The sequence below is a fragment of the Anguilla anguilla genome, chromosome 11, assembly GCF_013347855.1.
Source record: "Anguilla anguilla isolate fAngAng1 chromosome 11, fAngAng1.pri, whole genome shotgun sequence".
In the NCBI taxonomy this organism is placed as follows: domain Eukaryota; kingdom Metazoa; phylum Chordata; class Actinopteri; order Anguilliformes; family Anguillidae; genus Anguilla; species Anguilla anguilla.
This window is the reverse complement of record NC_049211.1, coordinates 12,402,056-12,421,694: the sequence shown is the minus strand read 5'-3', so window position 1 is coordinate 12,421,694 and position 19,639 is coordinate 12,402,056. Positions and strand designations below refer to the sequence as shown.

The 19,639-nt window shown below is 41.2% G+C and overlaps 2 protein-coding genes across 5 annotated transcripts in view; both read right to left on the bottom strand.

The window, feature by feature from the left end:
- chd5 (chromodomain helicase DNA binding protein 5) overlaps positions 1–10,830 on the bottom strand; it is a 39,901-nt gene extending 29,071 nt beyond the window's left edge. For all 4 annotated transcript variants that reach the window (XM_035383152.1, XM_035383154.1, XM_035383153.1 and 1 more), the window contains exons 1-2: positions 9,734–10,830; positions 1,884–2,062 (exon numbers count right to left, since the gene is read on the bottom strand). In XM_035383152.1, the coding sequence (XP_035239043.1) occupies positions 1,884–2,062; positions 9,734–9,800 (246 nt within the window). In that variant the 5' untranslated portion in view covers positions 9,801–10,830. The remainder of the gene's footprint in view (positions 1–1,883; positions 2,063–9,733) is intronic.
- Positions 10,831–12,923: 2,093 nt separating this feature from the next.
- Positions 12,924–19,254, bottom strand: LOC118207807 (60S ribosomal protein L22). The gene is made up of 4 exons (XM_035381866.1): positions 19,174–19,254; positions 17,762–17,866; positions 17,273–17,397; positions 12,924–13,120 (listed from the first exon to the last, which is right to left on the bottom strand). Exons 1-4 carry the CDS (start codon positions 19,183–19,185, stop codon positions 12,976–12,978), a joined length of 387 nt encoding a protein of 128 aa, XP_035237757.1. The 5' UTR covers positions 19,186–19,254; the 3' UTR covers positions 12,924–12,975.
- Positions 19,255–19,639: the final 385 nt, after the last annotated feature.

The window sequence follows — 19,639 nt, the reverse complement described above, 5'->3', positions numbered from 1 at the left end:
GCCGCTCACGAGAGCTCGTTTATCACTGTCCCAATCAGAGCGCCACTGGACACGCTCGCTGTCCAACCACACGTCTCCGTGACGCGCAGACCGCTGCGCTCGCACACGCAGCCGCCGATGTCATCGAGAGCAGCTCTAACCGGCCCCGCTAAGTGAAAGATCCAGAACAGTGTGGCAGACGGGCAGGTTCAGACTCCCGCTGTACCCCACGGACCCCACCGGGTATTTAACCCAGATTCTGCCGTTAAAACCCCAGTGCTGTGAACAACAGGGCTGTTAGAGTCAGCTGCCCAGTGCAGAGATGTCTGCAGAGCAGTGCAGTGCAGAGATGTCTGCAGAGCAGTGCAGTGCAGAGATGTCTGCAGAGCAGTGCAGTGCAGAGATGTCGTGACAGCACCTTTTAAAGCGCCACATCTCCAATTTCCAATCAGCCAAACACCGCTGCAATTAACAGCCAGATGGAACAGCGTTTAGCTTTCATGAATATTAATGAAAATAGAGTTCCGATACCTGGAAGGACGCTGCTCGCTGTAGCCTCCTATCTACAGGAGAATCGCGCGTTTCTCCCGATTCCCTTTTGACAACGCCTTCGGGAATCTTTCACCGGACGCGGCGTCACGCTGTGTTTTCGTGTACGGGGCAATCGGTCACAAAACCAGATAAAAGGAGACGGTGGCATTTGGGAAGCAGAGCTCGGGACTCTCGACGGGGGACGGGCCAAGGGGCGAGGCGGAGCCTTGGGCAGGTTTCACACGGCAGAAGGGAAGCCGGGTGTCAGCTCACAAACGCTTTCTACAGGTCGCGAGCTGAGGCTCAGGAGAGCCGGGCTGTCAGCGTGGCTTTATCGCACGCTGCTCGCTGGTTCACACGCCCGGCCTGGCTCTGCGCAGGAGCCGGGGCCTGTCATGTAGGGGTCAGACAGGCTGGGACTGGCTGCAGCACTGGCAGGGCAGAGACTAGGGGTCATATCAGGGAACTATCTTTTATCAGTGAGGACCAGGGGAAGCATAGCGGGCAGGGAACGCAGCCAATCAGACGGCGAGAGTTATTACCCACCTCCGTCCCCCTCCCACTGTTTCAAAAATTGCCATGGGATTTTTAACAATCACAAGGAGTCAGCTAGTTTTGTGTGATGGTGTAAGGCCAGGCTGGCAGCTAAACTACAAAATTCTTGTTTCAACTTTCCAGTTTTGTTAACTGAGAGGAACTACACCACTAGCAATTTGAAGATTGTCAAATAATATATCCTCCAGGCACCATGTGCTAGCGTGACATCACCTGTACAGGTACGGTCAGCAACACCTGTACAGGTACAGTCAGTTCATGTGCACATTGGCTCATCACATCAACAAGCTTCCAAGCAGACATTACAATAACATGAGTATCACAAAAATATAATAATATCATTTTTACAGCATATATAAGCTACAGTATGTACAGTGCCCAACCAAAAGTATGACAATGGAATAATGAAATTAGTTATTTTTGCTATATCCTTAAGGCATTTGGATTTGAGTCCCCTCATTTTCAGCTGCACAAATTTAAGTTAACGGATGAACTTAAAAGTGAACCAAAGCAACCAAGTCCAATATTTGATTGCATGGGCCTTAAATGCAACAACCGATTCAATCCTATGATCCACTGACATCATCAATCATTTTCTATTTTCTATTCCCCCCCCACCCACCCCCCCCACCCCCATACGTCCCTGCCAAATCAATGCCACGGTGCAGTGCCCTACTTTTTAGGGTAGTAAATGTGGGCAGCCTAGTTAATGCAAATTTTGCACATGTCACTGAGTGTGCGCTAATGTACCAGATCCTAATGAGATAACGCTAATGGAGCTCATCTCACTGAGTTAATGTTAATGTAGCCAACCTCACCGAGTCAGGTTCAGGCAGGCGCCTCACCTGCTTCTTCCTCTTCTTGACCTTCGGCAGCTTGCCCTCCTTCAGTTTGCATATCTTCTTCCGCTTCTGCTGTTTAAGGGAATTATCCTCGGAGAAAAACCTGTCCAGGGGCGTGAGGGGCGTCGTTTCAGCTTCATCCTCCTCTTCCTCATCTGCACAGGGAGGCAGACACAATCTTAAGGCAATCACATATGCAACAAATACAATTTTAAAAAAATGTTTACGAATTAAAAACAAATTCAAGATACGGATGCGCCTACCTATGAGCAAACACATGTTGAAAACATGTTTGAGCATATGTAGATAGAAACACTGAATGAAGGCACAAAAAACGCAGAAACAGGGCCACCTGACTGGTTAATAAAGCTGGGAACTGTTACATTCCAATTAACATATTTTTAACTCACACAAAATTTTCCCTGGGAAAAAATTTTTTTTTCCCCATTTGGCTACCATTTTTTGGTAGCCCACTCAGGAAAGACTACACAGACCATGAGTATGTTGGGCTGAATCCCAAATAAGGGCTGGCTGCATTTGAATGAACAGTGGACGTTCCTGCACTCTTCAATAAATAAATAAAAAGGCAAGTAACCCTGGAAAAGGACGTCTATCTGAACAGAAAAATAAACATCTTAATCAGCGGACAGGAATCAGATTTCATTAACAGCGCAGAATTAATTAAGAGAAGTCTGCATACTGATAGCTCTCATTTCCATGCTTTATTTAGCACAACAGTGATGTTTCAAGCCTATTTGCTCTCCATCAGATTCAAGCAACACACATAAGAACAGCACCTTGAATACCCACAGATCACCATTTTACAGTCATATATATGATCGTGAAAAAACCATTTTATTATTTCCGTACATATATACAGTACAAGTACAGTGTCATAAGGGTATAAGGATGACACAATTAACATATTTATTAGTAATAAAATATACACTCTAACCATACAGCTAGAACATCAGGTTAAGAACCATCATCATCTCATAGGTGACCAATAGAGGCACCTATACATAGTCTCAGTGCGGTTGCTTAATGTATTATATTCAAATAGGAGTCTGCAAAATCATAATTAAAAATATCATCATCACATGTGAACATATCTCACACCCCTGGTCATTCCATCACACTAGTTGGTAAATTGCATATGGATTTCCTGATGAGAGAGGCCTTATTAAAAAAAAAGCCTTATGTCAAAGTCCCCAGCAGAGAGCACAGCGCAAGGTGGGACCATCCCTTTGAGCGTGCGATGCCACCGCAGACACACGACGGCGCAGACAGGCTCCTCGCCGGGGCGACGGAGCCGCCTGCACACTCCCGACTTCATGTGCAGTCGATGTAGGTCACGGAGAACAGACGCGCCTCAGACAGAGAATTACCATAAAATGCCAGTCCTCATGGCTAATTTACAGCGCGGAAGGGATGTGGGGAGGAACGCGCACCGAGAGCTGCTTCCGAATTCCAAACACCGCGTACCAGAACGCTGCCTCTCCCTGTCCGCCTCCTGGAGGTCAAATTAAATTCACCTTTAATGACCCCAGTGTTCAGTGTGGCCAACGAAAGGTCATTCTGAACCCCATTGAATCCACGATTCAACATCCACATTCACTCATAAACAGAGAAAGATGACTGTTCTATCCCTCCCCTCAATGAAAGGAATCAATGGTCTCTCGGTAGCACTGGGGGATTTGTATTGCTAAAGCAACAGCCGACTAAGCCTGCAGAACTTGCGCTGGGCTTGATTGTTCAGATATACGTATATAAATATCTTCTCCCTCGTAGGGATATGACACAGGGTATTCAGGAGATATCATAACTCATGAGTTCCGAATGATGCAATACATAGAAACAAAACTGCGCACAGTGGAAATTTGCACTTAAGTATTCAGCAGGAAAGCCACCAAACTTGGATACAGTGCACAATATCATCCTGCCAAACTGGTCTCCAAAATTCATCCATTATTTTCCTAGATCAAAAATTGCCAGAGAGGGATGTTCTTATGACGATACAGTTGCCGAGCAGGTGATCTTATCCATGGACATTCCCAAGGCTTAGAGTTTTTTTTTTTTAATTTAAGGTTATCCATACATACAGCTGAATATCAGCACAAGTAATTCGGATTAAATAAAATGCTAATGACATGCCATGACAAAACAGCACAACCCCACCCAGTATATAACTCTGTAACTTTCCGGGTGCAAGTCCAGCACCACTTTACTACAGTAACAGCCACATCTGAGCAACGAGCCCCTTTTAAACCCAGCTACGGCACCTTTAAGTTCGGTGCACTCAATGCGCAAGCCCGGCCCAGCTCCCACACCGGACTCGAGGCTTGATTTGCGAGCCTCAGAAGACGTTTCCCAGCGTCGCTCCGATGCTGGACGGTGCCAAGTATCAAAGGGGGGGGCTTCTGTATGGCTGCCAGGTAAGAGGAGCTGGCGCCCGGCCCTGTGGAGCGCAGACCCGCAGCTCAGGTTTGGCACGGGGCCCGCGCAGGATCGCAGACGGTAGCATCGCTGTGACCTTCCCACAAGGGCTCCGTGTCCAGCGCACTCTATTAGATGCTAGATTCATTGCGCTCCCCTTGCTAGGATAGTCGCTGTTAATGGGGAAAGGCAATAGCCTTCTGACAGCCTCCATAAGAAAATATCTGCTTAATGCTGCCCCGACCACTAATGTAAGGTGAGGGGAACGTGCAGAACTCTCTGTGTCCAATGGGCATTTATAGAGTCCTATTACCTCTTTCCCTTCTTGAGTGTATGAATACGACAGTGGCCCAGTGGCTCCCTGGGAATTGTAGTGCCATGCAAAGAAGAAAGAATGTCAGACCTGTTCATTAAAAGAAGTATGCACACTGAAACATAAAGGGATCTGGTGGTATCCTCCCCCTGAGGAAATCATTTAAAAATTATACCTATAAACGTCCTGACAATTCATCAGAAAGCCTGCACTGGGGCTTGCAAGAGCCACGGGACTTATTTGTCAAACTTATATAAAAGGATTACGCGAGGGGAACTGGCTTCTAGCCCTACCAAGGTATGTGTCAACCAACTATGCCAATTTAAACCAATTTAAACCAATTCCCATCAGCTTTTGTAGAGTGGCAGCATGCTAACTAGTATGCTAACTAGACTAATGGTTTTAGTTAGGTTAGTTCAGTTTGGATCATTTAATCCACTCTGAAAGGCAGCCAGACACTGTTTCACCTCACAAGTTCTTCTCATTTAGCTTCATCAAGTACTGAATAATACATTTTCACTACAGAATTCTGTCTCACACTTGCAGATTGCAGAACTATCACTGTTCATCATTGCCTTAAAAAACCGGGCACCAAAGGCATCAGTATACTTATGATAAAAATTACATTCATTTTTATCCTAAAGGATATGATTACATTGTAGTGAATATGATATTTAGACACAGCATCAAAGTGCAATATTTTGCGATGATGCATGGTAGGTACTGTACAAGTAAAATACTTTACCTGAGCCATTACAAGAGAATCCCTAATGGCTAAAGCATTTATTCTCCAACTCAACCCCTTTACCCACTCTTTTTTTAAGAGTAGTAATACGAGCTTAATTTTCATTTAGGGGCAAATCTTTCCCAAATATTTCCATTTGGTTATCTGCAATCACACACACACGATACATTCATGAATACGCTAACTGATAGAAGGAGACCAAATAAAAACTATGGAGGGTAGTGATGCAACTTTCTGGTCTCAATTCGATGTGGATGAAAAAAGGTTTTGCAACACTTTCTCCATACTCTGCCAAAACCAAATTAAAAATATGAATTTTGTCATTATCAAATTGGCTAGCTAGCTAACATTTCACCCTTGGTGTTTTTTTAAGAATGTTTTACAAACAATGTATTTTAGAACATTTATGTCTCTATTTCTTTAATGGGTACTGAATTAAGTGGCTAGACAAGTTTAATAATAGTTTAATAATATTAACAATAAAATAGATCACATGTGTAAATAATTTCTACAAAGAACCAAGTCTTTAAAAAAAATCCTTATTTTTAGATACTAATTTCACCTATTGCTTCCATAAGGACTTTGATACTCATTTGTTGTGGTAGCACTGGTGATTCAGCCAATGTTAATTTGGCTCAGGTTGAGATCGTTTGGTTATGGTACAGTAAATCATAATTATTTTAGCACAGTTTACCTCTGAGCAGTCAGCAAGTGCTGATGCCCATTAGCAAAGGCTGCTGTACGTTTGTACTCGCACAAATCCGCACACAAGACATAAGCCGGATTCAAAACTGGTGAAGCAAGACACAATACACTTAATTTATTGTGTATTTAATAAGTGTTTCTGATGTTTAAAAGACTAGCCAGCTGCCGATATGGTAATAGGTGTTGGTTTGAACAGTGGCTGTCACGCTGGGAACATTCTGGAAGCCTGATGCACATGCACAGACGCACAGACCTATTCAGGTCTGAGGGGGAGATGTCTACTTCACAGCGCATCATTAAAATAAAAAAACAGCTGCCTATGAGATAGAGGAGTTCCAAGAATATCTTTTTTGTGTCTGAGACACAAGACACGTCTCCAGCAGCAGCACGTCTCAGTGCTGCGTTCTGCTCTTGATCCTTTGCCATCTTTATTTCCTTCTATCCAAGACACCGAAACATTCAGATGTTCTTCCGTCCCATTTCTTCTCGATTTCTCTGCCGTTTCCTGATAAAAATGAATCAATGGCTCAATTTTTCTTTACATCTGCTCTTGCTAACCTGTGAATCGCTCATACCGGGGTTGCTCATTTTGGTCATCTGTCCAGTCCGGCTCACCACCCTTACAGAACTGGACCTCCTCAAGTGCTTCTCTTTCTCTCTCTGATCATTGTGCTCTCCCTTCTTGGGTGCCCAAGACTCCATTTTAGGTCCACTTCAGCTTCAAGTCTATTCCAACTCCATTTACTAACCCCCATGGCTTCTTCTATCATATCTATGCAAATGACGCATGTCCTAACCCTTTTTTTTTATTTCACTTGCTCTCCCTCAAGTGCCATTTCAGTCCCGGTCAGGACATATCCAAAATATCATCTCCCTATCTAAAATATATTTTGTTCTCTTTTTTTTTCCTGCTGCTTAATCCTCTTCTGTCAACATGAAGTCTGTCACTCACATTCCCTCTTCTACAGATAAGAACATATGAGGGTCCCTTCGTAACCTCTCTATGCTTCTGGGAACATTTCACATTTACTCGTGTTACCTCTTCGCACTGTGCAATATACATAGAGCACATCCATTTCTAACAGCATATTCCACACAAGTCTCCGCTCAAGGCTTTGGCCATTTCTTTCTCATTTTTTGCTAGCCCTGTGCACTCCACGATACACATTGTACTGTAACATTTTCAATACATAAATTACAATAAGCAAATGTTAATTAATGTTATCAAATGCAGCTCTCATTAGTTGCGTCACCTTTGTTCATTTGTTAAATTCCCAGTTTCTGAGGTGCCTTTGTCCCATGTGGCATAATTTCAAATCTACAAGTGCACATACTGTCCTAACCATGTGCACTCACTAAGAAAACTGATGTCCAGAAATTCACAGAAATTCATTATTATTTCCCCACCAATAATGTTCTATTGAATGTTACTGAAATCACACAGTTGCCAACAACAATTAGGCCTAAATCACATATTTTCCTGTATGATAAATATTATTAAAAACAAAATGATTAAATATTATTTAATTATATCAAGTTTTTTCTTTTAAGACGTGTCGATATATATACACAGAGTGGTAAGCGGGAGACAAACAAAAGAAACAAAAAAAAAAACAATCATGAATCTCTTGCATCACAGCTGAATAACCTTCACAGCAGAGCAGGATCAGCACAAAGATCACTAGACTAGCTCTCCACCTCTCCCCCATACAAGACCCAATCCGTTCAGCGAAATTACACTTCGGGGCTGTAATATTTCTTCCTCAAATCCTCAATTAAGCCTGAACCTCAGCGGCAATAAAAAATAACATGCAAATAAGAGGGGGGTGGCGACGAGAGAATCGATGTAGCTTCTAGTCTTTCCTCCACTCCAATCTGTCATCAATTTAGGCAAAGCAAGCAGCTATCTTGAGGAAGGGGGGGAAAAAAGCTATGAATACATTGATTTTACTGAGGTAAAACAACACAGCGGTACAGAAAAAAAAGAGATGGTATTGGTCCAGACTCTCGACTGTACGACATTTTATCACAGCACCTCCACTCTGACACAGACACTGACTCTGACAACTGCGGGCCCAGACATTTCTGCCCGAGAGATTGATAAGCCTGGCACAACAGCCACTAAATGACACTGCCTGACAGGCCCTGATTAACAAGCAGAGTCAGAAACCTCTCAACAGTGATGCGCAAATTCACAGGGAGGGGGGTGCAAACGTCTTAAATGGTCTGTCCTATTTGGGTAGCGTCTGGTAGTCTGCCATAGGCTTCCAGATGGCTTTGGGGGGCCCATTTCATAGGCTGACAATAATGTATTCAAATGGTGCGATTATATGGCACTGCATCACAGGTCTCTCACAGAAAGCAGGTCATTTGATAAACACCAGCGAAGTAATTTCAAAATATAGTTTCATCTATCAATTTTATGGCTTCCATACAACAAGGTATTACTGCATTGGAAAAAAAATACTGTAAAGAGATCTGCATATGATAAGTTATTGATATCCATAAGACGGGCACAAAGGTGTATATAGCCACATTTTATTTATTTATCAATTGTAAATTTGAATATGTTGCCATAGCTTTATTGAATGGTCATTCTTAGCAAGCATCTACTCTTGAAAAGGCCACCAGGAAGGTTATGAAAAACTTAAACTGCCCCAGGCAAGCTTAGTTACCGTTTTGTGTGCTTCCTGTTTATGGCACATATTAACAATAATGTAGTTATACTGACAAGATGATTAAATATAATAGATACAAAGTAAACCTTGTCTGCTTAGTCTAGTAAACAAAACAGGTGACAGTATCTTTGAAGCATAACCAAGTAACACTCTGTTGTGACAAGGAAGTGTGGTTACTGATATAGAGTATTTGGCATAAGAGAGGTGTCATTTATTGCAATATGACTATAACTAGTAAATGTTACTGCCCTGTATTAAAAGCAAATGTTTTAGCGGGTTTTCCAAGAGAGATTTTGAAACAAAGTACTCCATGTCAATGATTGCAATTAAACCTAAGTCATTAAAATACAACAGATGCAGGGCACACTACAACTATTGCCAATCAAATCAGTGGTTTGTTGTAGGCTACAGTAAGTCATTAACTAGTCGAGAACTGTAACAAAATGGTGCACACAGGTATCTAAATCACGTAAACATCCCGACCCACAGTCTTTGTACATAAAATGGAGTTTGTGAAAAGACGGTCGATTTCAAGTATAAAAATGTACCCTCCTGCTCGCTGTAAATGCATCGTTTCTACAACTTCAACCAGAAAAACCCAAAATCATCTGGTAGCACCACCTCATGTTGTGGCCGCTGCCTGCAGAAAGCGCCTTCCAATTTATATATTTTTAACACAAACGGTCAGTTAAGCGTTCACGCCGGGCACCGGAGACACCGATGCAATAACGCACACTTTGGGGTCAACCATGCCCGAAAATTGGGAGCATTCACAGTGGCTGTCATTTCTGCACTCGCTCCTTTCATCCCACCTCTTCCTCGCTTTTCCAAGTCTACAATTGCGCAGGGCAAGCCCTTTTTCTCCGCATTCTACTCAGCGCGGCGGTGGATCATATCTGACGGGGGGAGCCGGGGATACACCTCCCCTCACACTGAACTCCTCTCTCACCTGGTATTTCGTCTTCAAAATCCATGTCGTCTTGTCCCTCGTCCTCATTGCTTAGCGACCCTGGCATCTTTACCGCATACGTTGTCCTTCGCGAATTCGCACTCCCTCTGTGGCTAGAATAGTATAGAAACTTAACCCTCAGAATGCCACCGTCTCATTAAACGTCTGCATAGAATTAGCTTTATATTTTCGCGAGCAGTGAGTTATATTTTCCTTTTTCAAGAAAGATGGCTGCTCTCTTTATTCAATAAGCAAAAAAGCTTCTTTCTCCCCTTGCTCTGCTCTATCCAAATCCTCCAGTCTGAAAATAAAAAAGAGACAAAAATGGAACACACATGCCCAGAAAGTGACGTCTGGTCTGTTGCCATGGCAATCCATCCCATAATTTTCTACAGAACTAGTTACTAGCTAGCTAGTCATGTTCCCTTGGTTAACACAATTTATACTAGTACGCTGGTGCTGCAAGTGGCAACAGCGGTAAGTGCCGTTCGGTCTTTCTCTTTCCCGGTTTCCCCTTAAAACTCTGTCGAATGTGAGGTTACACAAGGATAAAGGAGAGAGAACAAAACCCAGGCTTTGGATAATTACTCGCTTGCAGCTTTCTCTAAATGGCTAGCCACTCGACGTGCACGAAGATAGGAGAAGAAATGTACGAGCATAACAAAATGGATATATAAACTGACATGTAAATATTACTAAAATAATTTGAAGACAGTGCAGCTTGGTCGTGCGGGCGACCCTCCGAAAATAAGTCCTCTTTCAAAAGGTCTGTGTCTAAAATGAGAAAGACGCCGCGAATACACGTAATGCCTAACAATACGTGGGACATGACAGCCCAACTTAATAGGTAACTATAGTTGTGTCTTTGTGTGTTGCAGTCGATCGTGATAGCTACTGGTGTCAGACGCAACATCTCTCTTGAATGTCGCTATGAAACCGAATAGCTTATAGCATTTAACCATTTGATTGCCAGATTTCTTACAACAAATTATAAGCTTTTGTCCACCAATAGCATTATAAATCAGCCATGCAATTGCAGTCTATATAGCCTTCTTCCAGTTTCAAGAATGTCCGAGTACGAGTCCACTGAAAACTAGCGTTACGCACAGAGGATAGCCCTGATTGCGCACTGGCTCAGCGTGACTTTGGCAGTTGTCAAGGTTACCACTGCAAGACGCCACTAGGCAACCCTTCAGGAAATAATCAAATAAATGATTAAAAAAAAAAAAAAAACTAGAGCAAATTTTTCTTTGTTGTATCAGTACAATTATATAATCAGGTACGTAACATTACAAATAACATAAACTTGATATTTATTACCTGTGGCGTACATCAATTCACGAATTCGCGTTTTACTTGCAGACCACAGCTCGACGCCTTCAATCACATTTGTTTTGTAACCAACTACTGGAAAAACTAGATTCGCAAGTGAGTTGTGTCCATTAGTTTTAAATAAAAAGATGTTAAGAGAAATATATGTCAAAGTTTGCATGGATGCTTTAAGGTGTTTGCAGACTACACGAAGTGAATTTCAAAAGGGTGAAATGTGCACACATACTTGATTGGGCCAAGCTTTTTTCTTTTTTAAATCTTAACAATTGTGGCAAATCCATAATTTCCATAAACAATTCCATAGGGTAGTCCCCCCATATTAAACATACATTTAGTGGGCCTACAGTTGATCCACAAAATTTGTATAGCAGCGTAAAATAGTTGGAGTTATGTCTGGTCTGAGTTCGTAGCAAAAATACGTTTTTAAAAATAGTTAAATATGAACGTATAAGAAATATAAGAAATAATGAAACAGTTGAACAATAAAAGCGGGACTGAGCGCCACCTTGGGACAAAAAGTCTTGAAGGACCTATTTTAAAATGAGAAAATGTGCCAAATACTCACCCCTCCCGGAAAGGTTTTCTGCAAATTCTTCCTCCATCAGTGTCTTTCCAATCGGGGGAAATTTAAATATGTTATCCAAAAACAGAATATTTAAAATGTTAATTACACTTGCCAAAATATCTGTCTGCCTGCGGAGGGTTTTAAGATTATACTAACCCGCCAATCTCAATATTTGATATCTCTTTATCACAAATTAAGGGGTAGATTTTCAAATAAACCAGGCAAAATATTTTACTACATGGTTGTTGTTTTTTTCCATTTTCCAGCAACTCTATTCAAGCGATATCAGTGATAAAGCATGCTAATATTAACCATTTCGGAGGAAAGATCCATTCAAACTCATCACAGAAATCACAATGACATGCATAATCAAGCTGCCTCATTTTCCATAGGATAAAGATTGAACTAGGATAAAGTACCATCACAGATTACATCACCAGAAAATTGAAACAAAGTTCAGTGGTTTTGTAAGGTCAGGTTGGACACTCACGCTATATTGTATATTGGTTATTTGTGTAAAGTTGTATTTGTAGTTTTGGTTCCCCTATGCAACAGATAAGAAAAATTCTAACTTTCACAGTGCATACACAAAACTGTGCACACATGCACATTTTTATATTTTGCAACATAACATTTGTGCTCATGGCAACGTTTTTGGCCAGCCCTACAAACACAAATGTCTGTGACTGAGTGAGTGAGTGAGTGATGAAGTTACACCACGCATGTCTGTGACGTTGGCCGGTTCAGTCCAGCCATATACAAAAAATATATACTAGTATACCATACCAATACCCCCGTCCTAAAAAAGTAACACTTACTGTACCAAGTGGTAAGCCAGTGCAATGCAATTGCTTTAACTGTAGCTATACGGTCATTATTCAAAACGTACCGGTGGGTGAGTTGGCGGTTGAGGGAATTACTGCATATTTTGGAACACAAACTCTTGACGCCAGAGCATTACGGCTTTACGGATTCCTCTAATTAGATGCGCAAATGAACTCCAGAGCTTCCCAGCACACTCGGAGCAACTCAGTAATTACAGCATTAGCTAATGATCTGTCCACTTTATCCGGCTTCCATTATCATTAGCCATCACTGGCCTCGAGGCTGCGGCCCGGCGCAAACGCGGCCTGCTATTCCCTTTAACGGAAATGAGGCAGAACTCGCTTTGGCAAAAGGCAAACCGTATGTTTTTCAGTTCACACCTAACCGTCGACTTTCAGAACTTCAACGGGAATTACGTAAATGTAACCGATCGCCATTTGAGAAAGAAGCCACACCACACAGGAGAGCTTCAAAGAGGATGGAGAATTTATTGATGTTAGAAAATTGGCGGGCGTGATGTTTAATCCTCATCCTCTTCCTCCTCCTCGTCCTGGTTGATCTGGAAGTAGCGAAGCTCGTAGCTCTCCTTGGTATTGGCCACCACGCGCAGCCAGTCTCTCAAGTTGTTCTTCTTCAAGTACTTCTTGGTTAAATACTTGAGGTATCTGCAGGCAAAACAGGGATGCTTATGCCGATGTGCACATAATACAGCTGGATATTCACTGAAACAATTCTGGTTAAGCACCATGTCATACTCAAGGGTGCAAAGGCCCTGCCCTACCTGTGATTCAAAGGGACAGTTCACTTTCAGAATTATTGATATTTCAGTTTTCAGTGTATAGTTTCTTTTTTTTTTTTTTTTGATTGGCCCACACACAGTTCACGTAAAATCAAGGATTTTTTTTAGATACAGAAGGTTCTGAGTCTGTTGGCTTAACAGTGGTGGGCATCAGGGCATTTAAGAGTTTGTGGTCTAAAGCAGGAAAATACATTTCAAGTAACTCCAAAGCAGAACAAACAGTGTCATTATGCCTCTAGATGGTAATGTGTGCATATTACCCGATCAATTCTTCAGAAAATGACATTTAATCTTATTTTCCGTTGGAACCATTTCCTATGGCCATGCAGGCTACAGTCAAGGAAATTGGGGCATGGCTTCCTATATCATAGGCCCTTGGAAATTAAGAGCTGATGCTGCATTAGAATTGAGAAGGAAATACGTATTGACACAATATAAAACAGATTTTTATAATAGTGAATAAACGTGTGTGTGTGTGTGTGTATATATATATGTTACCTGAAGTGCATTTTCTTGCTTTAGACCACATCACCCCAAATGTCCCATACATATATATATATATATATATATATATATATATATATATATATATATATATATATAGGCTAAATAAAATAAACTCCAGAATGTGAGCTATCCCTTCAAACTTAAGATTCTTCTAGTTACAAGGTGGTGCACACACAAAAACAGACATCATCCATGCATTTTATCTGTGTACTGGTGTGTTCATCTGAAGCACTGGTTTGCGGTGCAGTGATCGGACAAACCCACAAGCACACAACGGGGCGTTCCCAACAGCTCTGTTCAATCACAGGTTTAGGGAAATGTATTTTACCCCAAAAAATAATTTTGCAATATGAACCTGAAACCTCATGAGAACAGGTATCTGGCACACTATGTTTGCAAAGTCCCCCTGTCCCTGGGAAAAATATATAGTTTTTATTTTACATTAATGGCCCCCAGGAAGTTGATAAAGTGCATTACAGAAACACAAATAAAATATTCCAGACTACAATGTCTAGCGTTGGCAGGGCACTTTTGTCTCTTTCCCTGCAGGACTCGCAATGAGTGAAACTTGTAACACAAATTTTAGTGGCGATACAGCCCAAATAATTTGTCCTTGTTTGCCTTAAATAGCTTCTGGCTCGTGCACAGCAAAACACTACATAACAATAACGATAAACTTTTCAAATACGGCGCTTCTCATAAAGATGTGCAAAGAACTTTCCACGAAAGACAGTCCAAAAGAAACATCGATAAAAGAAAATAAAGTAATTAGAGAATAAAAAGCGAGCCTGAAAAGATTCGTTTTTACAAGGGATTTATAATTAAAAACCTACTACAATGCCCTGAAATTTTCTGGTAAATAATTAGCTACATATACTGAGGGCCAGGGCAGAGAAGGCAAAATCACCTTTTTGTTTTTAATTGTGTAGTGGAGACACAAAAGAAGCCATTTTCAGAAGATCTGAGAACTCGTTTTTGGCTTATAGGCAGCAAGTAGCTCAGATATGTAGGCTACTTAGGGGATAGTCTGTTTATTGCTGTGAAAGTAATTAATTAAATCTTAAAATGTATTTAACATCATCCAGGAGCCAATGTAGAGGAGCCCAGTTTAGAGTAATACGAGTCCTCTTGTTTTAATTAGCAGTCCAGCTGCAGCATTCTGAATAAATTGCAGGTGAAATAATGCAATTTAGACATAAACACAGAGCATTTCAATGGTCTAATTTCGAGGAAATGATTCTGAGGACAAAGTTTCCGTCTTGGAATGGCCAGAAAGATCTAATTCTATATATTTCTTAGATGATGCCTGGGATGTCTTCTTAATGTTTCCCAAAACTCAGCATTAAAAGATAACAAACAAAGCTTCTTTACCCTAGATTTGCATGAATAAAATGTACTTGTTGCTTGGTACTGAGTAGCAGGACTTCAGTAATCAAAGTGTAGCTCTGTGTTTTCCATTTCTTAGGTCTTTGAGAAAGTCATGAAGAACAACTATTTTAGTAAACAAGTATTATTGAGTGTCAACTGCACAGAAATGAAATGTAATGCACTGATTACTTGGCCAAGCAGCAGCATTAGTTTAAATAGAAAAAACTTCCCCCAATATGGATCCTTGAGGAACTCTACAGCTTATGGCAGTAGATGACACTGAGTGGTAAAAACTAAACCAGCTGGGCACCATTTCCAGAAAAACCCCCACAGTCTCTTAGGCAATTGATTAAAATAGCACAATCAACAGTATCAAATGTTACACTGAGATCTAAAGAAAATAAAATGGAATATTCATTTGAGTCAGAATTTATCAACGGGTCATTTTCTACTTAAACACTGTAATTTTCATATTGCGACTTGCGTGGAAACCAGATAATAAATTTTCCATGAGGCTATTACTTGCAGGAGGACAAATCCATAGAAATAATCAGCTTGGTGAAGCACACGCACACTGACTTTGAAACAGACAAACTGCACAGGGTAGTTATTCTGGGATCTAAAACAGGATTGATTACTACAGTGATGGGACGGCATTGTGACACCTTTAGGTCAAAAACAGAAAAGCCTGGATGAACATATAGGCTACATGCTCATACAACAGGACCAGTCACCCCACCCCCCCCCCCCACCGCCGGGTCGCGATCCAAAGTGGACAGATTTATTTACACATTGGGATGCGTTTCAGGTCCGTGGCGATACGATTCATATCTTATCACTGATTTAGCTCTTGATCATCATCAATCAGCTTGGGAGAGACTGTGTTCATTCCCGGAGAGAATCCTGACATAAAATTGTGGCATTCCAACAGCAGGGGGAGAGCCCATTAGCTACTGCAAAAGGGCCTTGCAACAATGACTACATACAATCATGCAGGCTGTTCTCCAAGCTGTATTCTACAATAAATGGAGGAAATTTAAAAATATGTTATACGTTATAACGTGTAATAAACTTGACTTTTGGCAAAGTGGCAATCATAAAAAGCTACAACCATGGCAAAGCAATTGTAACAAACAAGATCCAAAGGGGGGAAATCGAACCTCTCTGCACTCCAAACCAGACTCCTGAAAAGCATGTTAGCCCATTAGGCTAATAGCAATGAGACATCACTTGTTACTACTGAATTAACAACGCTCCATTATATAAGCAGTAACATTAGCGCCCTTAATGTTATTCCTTCCATGTTAAGAGTCAGCTTACTGCATATTTTACAATAAATTCAGGTTGGAATAGAACAAGTGAGTTGCTCTGCACAGATAGCAAGTTTAATTTTTAAATCTGCAAATTGGCCGTGTAAAGTTTTACAAGAGTTGTGCAACAAAATTGCTACTTATGGAAAAAATGCTACTTTTTCTTTTCTAATGAACAAAACACAATAACATTTTGAAAACTGCAGAGCTAACAGCCATCACCATAAAACAGTGATTTCTGCCTGACAATGTACCCCTGCCATCAAGATCGGGGAAATGAACGCTCGTCTTAAGGATCCAAAGATTTGTGTTCTGGCTTCAATTCAATCCAAGGTGTTAACTTCTTGATTAAAAATATTACAAAAGATACATAAGCAGGTGATGCTGTGCTCAAGGTTCCCAGCATTTCACCAGTCTGGTTCAGAAGTTGAACAAGCTCCGTTTAGGTCTGCCAAATCAAGTCATCGGTTCACGCCAAAGCTGAACAGAACAAGTCATGTGAAAATTCACAGGTTTTACACAGAAAATTATTACAGCACAAATCAATTCCAGAACTTAGTAACAAAAGCAAAGACCCTTGGTAGTTCTGTATACACACTGGATTGTAAGGAAAAACTACTCCACTAACTGGGCTGAGAGGCCTGGTCTCACTATTCAAACAAAGTTCTTACATACTTGACCTTACATTGGTCAGAATCTCCATTAAATCCAGGGTATAAGTTGATTCTGCAATTCCCAATGGTCATATGTCAAATGCATGCATGCCAGGAGTTCCTCTCCCAAAAACATTCATCAGGGTGATGAAGACGGATGCTGAAATCACAGGGACTTACCGTTTCGAGAAGGGGACCTCAGAGGTCACCGTGATCTTGCTCTTGCTCCTCTCAATGGTCACTACACCACCGCCCAGGTTGCCAGCTTTTCCATTCACCTTAATGCGCTCCTGAAGGAACTGCTCCTGTAGCAAATGGGGGACACCAACCCAACCAAGTCACCACAAAGTCCTCACTCACTGCCAGTATGAATTCTTAACAACTCTGAGAAATTCTACTGGATTTGTGGGAGGGTGCAGTTGACGTATATGAGCAATTACACCCATCAAGTGGCACCAGAGCCTAGTGTGTTGTTAAGCAACTACACTTATAAGCAGAAGGGTGCTATTTCAAATTTTATCCTGTGAGGCGACCCTTTTCAGCCTGTGCCAGGGCAATCAAGCCTGAAAGATCAGAGAACCCTTTAGGCAGAAAAAAATAGACCCTAAATACACAGTGTAAAATTATCATTGCAGTTAGTCATGACTTGAAAGACAGCAGGTAACTTACAAAGTTAGCAGCATCCATGATGCCATCTTCCACAGGGTGAGTACAGTCCAAAGTGAACTTAAGCACCTGCCTCTTCTTCTTCCCACCCTTCGTGGTCTGCTTTTTCTGAAATTAGAACAATAAACATTATCAAAATTTTTAAATAAAACAACCGTTTACCTCAAACTGAGCCGTGCACTGTGCACTTACAAAGACTGAACAGTGTGGTCTAAATTATGCCATGAATCTCACAAATTACATTGCTAAGTGGCGTATCAACGTTTGTATTTCATTGTTTCATGTTTACAATGTAAATTTTTTCGAAGAAAGCCAATTCGAGAGCAGAACTCAAGTCTGTTTCCTAGCAAACCAACTACACTTTTCCCACCCTCAACTCTGCTTTTCAGCAAGTAATAACATATTTGACAATGCATCAAACATGTTTAATCCTATTTGACACTTGCACTAAAAATAAAATTCTGTTTCCTATCTAATGTTTGACAGATTGCATGGTCATCTTTTCGTGATGCAATACTTCATATTACTGGCCTTTACAGCTAACCTGTAAACTATGTATAACTTGGGGGGGGGGACTGACATCCTCCTAACACAAGTCAAAGCTACAGCCAACCTTACGTGCCCACAAAGACTACTGCTAGTAACAAGCAAGCTGTTAGTCCCTACTATCAATAGCTAACCGTTTATAGCTTGTAGGTGGAGTAGGGTTGTTCAACGTTACAGTGATAATATTAGCCATCAACAAACACAATATCAATCCCGTTCACACCGACGGGCTGACAGCTGCCAAACTTGCTATTTTAACAGTTGGTAAACAACTGCATGTAGTCAGTCAGAAACAAGCAGTCTAACCAAATACTATCGATATTACGTACTAAGACAAGTGTCGCAAACTATGCAACCCTCAACGATAAATGTCTGTACCCGATAAAGAAAGAAACCAGCTAGCTAGGCGAGCTAAATTAGCTAACTTACTGGGCACTGTTTCCACAGAGGCTAGAATCCGAAGGAGCTCCCTCTTCAATGAACCGCTACAATGTAAAACTCAATTCATACATTCTTATTAACCAGTTATTCTAGACATGCAGCTTCAAAACTGCAAAATTAACACCGAATCGTTATCGAACACGTACATAAGTATTTTAAATGAAAAACCACAACAGAAACGTCTCTCTATATTCCAACTACAGGTACCGAGTCGGCGCGTAGCTACAACGTGGTTCAATGGACCAGGCCGCACTATTAGATTCATCCACAAAAACTCTTTAAACTAAATGCTTCCGTCATAAAAAATTTAGTTTGTACTTCTATTACAAATCCCAGATTTGTGCAGCATGACCTCAGCCGGTCTAAATGGGTACCCAGCAAGTAAACATGACACATTTCAACCATTTTAAACAGATGATTTTACTGACCACCGGAGCCATTGCGACGAATTTTGCAGAAAGGAAGAGTGGGACTTGCACATGCGCTTTGATATGTCCCCTTGAAATCAAGTGAAGAATAATCGATTGGATCTCAGAATCAGAAGTTGATTATTACACTTAATTCCTATTTCAAAATAAAATAGCGGATTTCCATGGTAGCATACATAGACCATGTAAACCGTAATTTTCGTGTTAACATGTGAAAGCAGTTGGCCTACAAGTTCAACTGCATGAGTTGAGATTACTCCTGAAGATACCCTATGTCACCAATACAACTGTAACTGTTGATGTGATTTTCCCATACAATTTGTGAAGCTATGGAATCCCATATTTTTCAACTACATTTTAGTTACGTGGCTGAATATGTATGTATGTATGTATGTATGTATTATTCTCTGATTCTACCAGTGGAGTAGGAGCTGTGGGCTTACAAAGGGAAATGACATTGGTTGTT